The sequence below is a fragment of the Lactuca virosa genome, chromosome 4 (assembly GCF_052849685.1).
Source record: "Lactuca virosa cultivar CGN04683 chromosome 4, Lactuca_virosa_CGN04683_v6, whole genome shotgun sequence".
NCBI classification, from domain to species: Eukaryota; Viridiplantae; Streptophyta; class Magnoliopsida; order Asterales; family Asteraceae; genus Lactuca; species Lactuca virosa.
This window is the reverse complement of record NC_136429.1, coordinates 256,612,072-256,619,677: the sequence shown is the minus strand read 5'-3', so window position 1 is coordinate 256,619,677 and position 7,606 is coordinate 256,612,072. Positions and strand designations below refer to the sequence as shown.

General features: G+C 35.7%; 1 protein-coding gene and 1 non-coding gene across 2 annotated transcripts; both read left to right on the top strand.

The window, feature by feature from the left end:
* The first annotated feature begins 1,709 nt into the window (after positions 1-1,709).
* Positions 1,710-1,814, top strand: LOC145110486 (small nucleolar RNA R71). The gene has a single exon (XR_013709865.1). It is a non-coding gene; the product is annotated as a small nucleolar RNA R71 (small nucleolar RNA).
* Positions 1,815-4,907: 3,093 nt separating this feature from the next.
* LHCA4 (light-harvesting chlorophyll-protein complex I subunit A4) lies at positions 4,908-6,141 on the top strand. The gene is made up of 3 exons (XM_079045215.1): positions 4,908-5,214; positions 5,294-5,709; positions 5,808-6,141. The coding sequence occupies exons 1-3, from the start codon at positions 5,015-5,017 to the stop codon at positions 5,942-5,944; spliced, it is 753 nt and encodes a 250-aa protein (XP_078901341.1). The 5' UTR covers positions 4,908-5,014; the 3' UTR covers positions 5,945-6,141.
* Positions 6,142-7,606: the final 1,465 nt, after the last annotated feature.

The window sequence follows — 7,606 nt, the reverse complement described above, 5'->3', positions numbered from 1 at the left end:
TTCCGATTCTTCTTCTTGTTGTAAAGATTTTACCCAATCTAGTAGCTCTTCTTCCATTGTATTTACCAACTCTACAAGCTCATCACTCTTTCATCCTCTTTATTCATATCTTTATCTAATTCTTCTATAAATAATACATCGTTATTGGCTTCAAAGTTTATGGCTTTTTATTGACTCCAAAAGTTATATATTTGTCTCCAACTCGTAAGGTAAGTTTGGAGTCGTGGATATCTTCAAAGGAATGGGAAGTACTTAGGAAAGGTTTTCCTATGATTATGGGCAATTCTTCGTCTTCCTTCATATCCAACACAACAAAATCCATCGGAAATAAAAATTTCCCGATCTTAACCAACAAGTCTTCAATAATCCTGCCAGGGTATGTGATTCATCATTCCACCATGTGGATAGCCATTTTTGTGGTCTTTAATTCTGGTAAATTAAGCTTTTTGTAAAAGAGTAATGCATGAGATTTATGCTAGCCCCCGAATCGGCTAAAGCATTTGTTTCTGTTGAATTGCCGAATTCACAAGGTAATGTCATGCGCCCCGGATCTTCCATCTTTATTGGAATGCCTTCTCTCACAGCAACTGAACATTGTTCGTCGAGTACCACCTTTGAAAACTTCTCCAACTCCATCTGGGTTCTAATGAGATCCTTGAGGAACTTCTAGTATTCAGGCATCTTTGCAATTACTTCAACAAATGGCATGTTAATTGAAAGACCTTTTACTTGTTCCGTGAAATTATTGTGCTCTTTCTCCAGTGGGTTTTGTTTAGCTATAGATAGATATCTAAGAGGCAGCTGATATGAATTAACGTATGGAATTTAAGGGTAGTTTTTTTGTGGCCATGTCGTGGGATTATACTCGCTACAGTGTGAAAACTGGGAAGGATATATTTACAGTTTCCTTTATTTGCCTTTGGGTTGTAGATCGGGGTGCTTTTTGGTTGTCTTCGTTAGTGCCAGAGGCTCTGACTTTTCTCCATCCGTAGTTGTAACAGCCAATACTTGAGTTTTCAGGTGTTTCTCAGTATTATTCGGAGTTGTGCTCGATAATTGTTCGTGTATGAGCTTTTCTAGTTGCCAAACTTGCATCTCAATGTTCATAATGGATGCTTTTTGATTTATCAGGGTAGTATCCATATTGCCATGCCTCTTCTCACTAGCCTCTATGACTCTATGCAAAACCGAATCGAGACCGGGTTTCTTTTCGGCTTGTACTTACTCTTTTTGGTAGAAACCTCGCCCTTGTTGTTGGTATATTTCTTCTTTCTCTTTCTTGTATTCTTCATAGAGCTTCACTCCCTCTTTGGTTTCCTCCCATATTCATCAAACCTATCACCACTTGAATAACACACTTGAGCTTTATTGATCCAGTTCTCGTCCAAATCGCATCTTTTGCAAGATGTGGCCCACTATAATTGTCGCATCCAACTTGAATCGCATGAATTGATTGCCCCATCTTTATGACTCTTCTATCCATCATGTAGAGCTTTGCAGTTATAGAAACAATACTATCTTGACCACCATCTCTATTCTAATTTTCTCCTATGATATCCTCCCTTGGGTTGTAACACTCTATTAAATGCTTCGCGAATTCTTTTATCAATGTCGTGTCCTTCTTTGTCATAGGCCCTTGACAATCAAGAAGTCAGGGATTACACACATTGATTCCATTGTAGAAAGTCGAGATCTTGTGTTGCACGTTCAAGTCGTGTTGAGGGCAATTTAAGCATTCCCTTGTAACGCTCCCAAGCTTCATACAACGACTCCCCATCGAATTCTTGAAAATTTTGTATATTTTTATTCAATTTAGCAATCTTCGAGGGTGGACTGAATTGTTGAATAAAATCATTTCTTAGATTCGCTTATGCCATGATAGCCGCATGTGTATGTGATTTCAACAAATCTTTTGTCGCGTCCTTTAGTGTAACCAGAAGAAGTCACAATATCATTGTGTCCAGGGTAATATTCGGAATATTAAAACTAATTTGCATTCCCAAAATCCTTGTCAATGTGCCTATATGCGTCCTCATGGTCCTTCCCAAAGAACGATATGTCCTTGAGCATGTTAAGGATGTGACCCTTGATCTTAAAATTTGTTTCAGCCAAAATCTCAGGTGGTTATCATCACACATATGCCGATTGTACTCCTCCATCGTCATGATTGTTATGTCCACCATTATGATATCGGGTTCGCTTCTTTAGTCCTCTTCTTTGTCACTTTTGGTTTCTGGTTCATATCCGGTTCCTTTCTTATCCGCAGTTCACTCAAAGTTGATACTATGTCGGATTTGAAACTACTACTCAATTCTCATTTCTATTTATCCTTTTTCTTATGGAATTTAGATTGCAGATCGTCAAAGGGTGGCATAGTTTTTAAGGATGATCCCATGGTCATGTACTAACAGAAACAAAACAAAGAAACACGTGTAAAACGAATAAAAAAGGAATAAAACTAAAAACTGTAAACCTATAGTAACCACATCGTGGCAATGAGATGGTCGCGTCGTGTAAACTAAAAACACAGAAAGTTAATAAAGCAGAAAAATAACTTTTTGCAAATTTAATCCCACAAAAAGGATCGATTAACAAGTAGCAATTAAATTTAAAACAAAATAAGTCGTTCCCGCGCAACGACGCCAAAAACTTGATGTGTTTAATATTATCATTTAAAAAGCTTTAAATTTATATCCTAATTATTCAAAAAAGCTAAAATACAATAGACAATGTACCTAGTCGCATAGTAGTAAAGTAGTGTAAGTAAAGAGTTGATCACAGGGAACGATATTCTAATTAAGAAAATAATGCTAAAAATTAAACTAAAGATATAAACATTAAATGGGGTTTTATCTGATTTTTCAAGTTCAGAAAAACTTAATTTAAGCACTCAACTAAAAACACTTCAAACTAAAGCAAACAACTAGAAAACGAGATTTAATCAAGAATTAAAAGATACTTCGGTTTACCTTTGAATCACCCTTTTTCCTACCGTTAATTTCAAGGCAATGGATTAATTTCATTGGTTACCAAATTAGAGATTACTAGTTATGTTGGTCTGATTACCTAGCATATATCAACTTATGAACATTAAAGGGTTATATTATGTCTCAGTTGAAATATATATATATATATATATATATATATATATATATATATATATATATATATATATATATATATATATATATATATATCCGATATGTTTGAACATGTTCGACTAACTGACAACAAGATCGTTGATATACCCCTTGAAACCAAAGTTATGTATTTTACGACTAATGATGTTCCTTTATCATGTCCAATCTTGTATTGTACTATTATTGGTATTATGTTTTATCTTATTGTCACTCGCCCTAACGTAGCTCATGCAGTTCATGTAGTTAGTCAGTTTGTTAAAGCTCATACAACTATTCATCTGGGATTTCTTCTTCGTATCTTGAGATATCTTCATGGGACTCGGTTTCAGAGTCTCATGTTCCCATGTATGTCTTCTCTAGAGATTTGTGCCAATAATGACGCTGATTAGGATAACCATCCTAATGATCACAAGTCCAACACCGGTTTATGTATTTTCCGTGGAGATTTATTAATCTCATGCAAAAGTATGAAATAGGATGTTGTGTCTCTCTCTTCTACATAGGCTGAATATCATATTATAACCGTGACAAATTATGATATTGTTTGGTTACGATGGTTTCTTGCAGATATAAGTGTTGTTATTTCTTAGAGACCGTCTTACATTGTGACAATAATAAGGCGATGCTAATTGTGAAGAATTCTGTTTTCTATGAGCACACAAAACATATTGAGACTGACTTCATTTCACTCGCCGTCACTTTTAGCTTGAAACTATCTCGCTACCACATGTAACATCAACATTGTCGATTGTTGATGTTTTCACGAAGGCTCAGTCGGTGTCTCGTTTCCGCTTCTTGTCTGATAAACTTTAAATGTTTATTGTTGTCACATTGTGACTTTGAGGGGGATATTAGCATACTAAAATATTTTGAGCTTATTTTATGTTAGACCTTTTGTTTTGTTCTTTAGCTACGTTAACCCTATACAGGTTACATATTTATAGTTTTATTTATCTTTATTTGTATTTATATTTTTTTCGATAATAAAACTCTTACCATTTTCTCATTAGATTGTTTTTCATTTACACATGTAGAGCGTGTTCGGTACGAAGCGTTTGAGAGGTTCTAAATTCTAGCGTTTGACAAAACACTCCGTTTTAAACAGAAAGTCTTGTTTGACACAACAAGCTTCTAGCGTTTAGTTTAATTAAAACGCTCCAAATGCAAATGCTACTTCATGTAGTGTTTAACAAAACACTATAAGCTACAAGATACCCGCTACCCGTTAGTTTTGCCGAACACGCCTGTAATGTAATCCGTCTATGGTTGTGACTATTGTTTGATCTTTGTTATGTGATGATTTGGCATTGGGATCTGTGAAGGTTATTTGGTTGCGATCGAGTCCCTCATGTTGAATCCCAACCATAAAACCTCGCCGGTCTAGTTGACTAATTGATATATTATCTTCAATTATAATTACACGAATTGTGCACCATTGAAAATCTTTCAACTCAACTTCAAGTAAAATCTTTGGTCTTTAAAAGATAGCACTGATGTTAGCTTAAAGCTAGCTTCAAAATGTGTGCGTGTCTTTAGTTCTAATATTGTATCATTAATATCAGTAAAGAATTTAAACGTTAAGGACGCTATGGGGCCTGCAAGTCAGTTATGCCCAACAGGAACAAGGTAATAGATTTGTAGATATGGCATCCAAGATAAGGATAAGGGCCATCGCTTTTCATTGGCCAATATCCAATGACCCCAAATCTCAGCCGTCCGATCCCCAGAATATACAAAACCCAACTGTAGGTAAGGAGAGCCACAAGAATACCAATGAAATCAGTTCTACAAAAGGTGACACAAACAACAGAAATCTTCAACTCACCTCAACAACACAGTCCACAAACCGCCCTTCTTTCCTCCCGCCGGAAAACATGGCCACCGTCACACAAGCCTCAGTTGCCGTTTTCCGGCCATGCGCCTCAAGATCCAGCTTCCTTTCCGGATCACAGGGAAAATTAAACCGAGCATTGGCTGTCAAACCTGCGACCTCTTCGTCTGCCTCATTCAAGATTGAAGCCAAGAAAGGTCAATGGCTACCTGGGTTGGCCTCACCAGGTTACCTTGACGGAAGGTAAAACAAAAAAAAAAATGAATTATCATAAAAATAATTTGATTTTAATATACACGAATTAACGTACTTTTGTATACAGTCTTGCAGGAGATAATGGATTTGATCCACTTGCCTTGGCAGAGGACCCTGAGAACTTGAAGTGGTTTGTACAAGCTGAGCTTGTGAATGGGAGGTGGGCCATGTTGGGTGTCGCCGGAATGCTATTGCCGGAGGTTTTGACAAGCGCTGGCATACTCAATGTTCCTAAGTGGTACGACGCCGGAAAGTCTGAATACTTTGCATCGTCCTCGACTTTGTTGGTTATTGAGTTCATCTTGTTCCACTACGTAGAGATCAGAAGGTGGCAAGACATCAAGAATCCAGGAAGTGTTAATCAAGATCCAATCTTTAAAAGCTACAGCTTGCCTCCTAACGAAGTTGGGTACCCAGGTGGCATATTTAACCCCCTAAATTTTGCACCAACAGCTGAAGCCAAGGATAAAGAGATTGCCAATGGTATAAATCTATCTTACCCACATTACAATTTACGATTATCTATTTATAATTGTGTCTTACGTACAAATATTAACAATACTATGTCTTAATAACTGCAGGGAGACTGGCAATGTTGGCGTTCTTGGGATTCGTGGTTCAACACAATGTGACTGGGAAAGGGCCATTTGATAACCTATTGCAACACTTGTCGGACCCATGGCACAACACCATTGTCCAAACACTTTCTGGAAACTAAAAATGTTGTTGCTGAAAGGCTAAAGATCCGGTTGAAAAAGAAGAATGTTGTTGTGTTTGTAAGCTATGAGTGGTGCATGAGTTCTGAACTTTAGATCTAAGCTTTTAAGTGTTAACAAGAAGCTTTTGAATGTACAGAGGAAAATGAGATGCATTTCATCATTCATTTAAACTTAATGTCATGACCATTTTGTCAAATGCATATTCAGTTTCCTGATTTGATTTAAAATATCAATGTTATACAGATTACTATTGATCATCTATGTTCATGTATATTAAGCTTTCTTCATACTGACATCTATGTTCATGTATATTTAACATACACTATATAATAAACTATTTGTACTGACATAGGAAGTCCTAACATTTGATGAAATTGTTGAATCTGTTATACAGATTACTACTGATCATCTATGTTCATGTATATTAAGCTTTCTTCATACTTAGGCCATCTCCAATGGGAGTTTAATGGGGGGTTTAATCTCATTAAACTCAAAATTCCCATTGTGGGAAAATGACTAGGATTCAATGGAATGGGGAGTTCAATCCCCATTGAAGTCTACATTTTCTCTCCTCTCTCACACACACACACACACACACACACACACATATATATATATATATATATATATATATATATATATAATTTTTTATTTAAAATTTTTAATTAATGTTAATTTTAATTGTAGTTTTTAATTTTTAATTTCATGCTAATCAATTTTTTAAAAAATAACAATAAATAAAAAGAAAATAATAAATGATGTGACAATCCATTAAATTGTATAGAGTTTAATGAAGTATAGAATTTAATGGGTAAAGTTGTATAGTGAATAGAATGTACATGTGTCAACCCATTGAACTGATATGAGTTCAATGCACTGGAGATGGTCTTATGTGATTAGTAATAGTTAGAGGTTGTTTCTATAAATTATTCTATTTAGCTTATAATTTCTGTGATGATTTGAAAAACAACCTCATCGTTGAGGATTGGGGCTTCTATATATTAACAAGATTTACAACAATAGCACGAAGATTTAACATAGCACGAAGATTCTCGAATTGAGCACACGGAACACTTTTAGTGAAGATATGAAGATTGGTCGGAACAAACTTGGTGTACAATTTGCCGGATGTGACAAGTTCTCAAATAAATTGATAATCCAGATCAATGTGTTTAGAACGTTTGTGTGAGACAAGATTTTGGGTCATGAAAAGAGCACTTTTGTTGTCATACGGTAGAGTCGGCCGCTCCGGTGATTGTAAAAGACTATGCATGAAGAAGGATGAAGATAAGTGTGATGTAGAAAAGAGATGAATAGAGATTGAAGAAGAAGATTGAAAACCCAGCGTATCATGCTCTGTGTTTATTGACGGAATATAAAAGAAAAAGATACAAGGTTAAAAAAGGAAATGCAATTACATGACTAAACATATGCCTTAATTATTGGGCCTAAAAATGATTAGTGACGAGGCCTAATCAATCAAATGAAATTATGTGCAACATAATATTGTCCTAATATATTTACGTTTACACCCCCCCTCAAGTAAGGCGCCCGTATGGAAGACTCAACTTGACAGATAAGGCATTGAACCTAGCTTTAGGTAGTCCCTTTGTGAACAAATCCGCTAACTGATCATCCGTTCAAATGTAGTGTAGAAATAA

Bases quoted from the DNA above. Each gene is read 5' to 3' on its own strand.
- LHCA4 (XM_079045215.1), top strand. From the start codon at position 5,015: ATGGCCACCGTCACACAAGCCTCAGTTGCCGTTTTCCGGCCATGCGCC. The intron at 5,215-5,293 runs GTAAAACAAAAA...TTTTGTATACAG, and splicing joins CCAGGTTACCTTGACGGAAG to TCTTGCAGGAGATAATGGAT. The intron at 5,710-5,807 runs GTATAAATCTAT...TAATAACTGCAG, and splicing joins GGATAAAGAGATTGCCAATG to GGAGACTGGCAATGTTGGCG.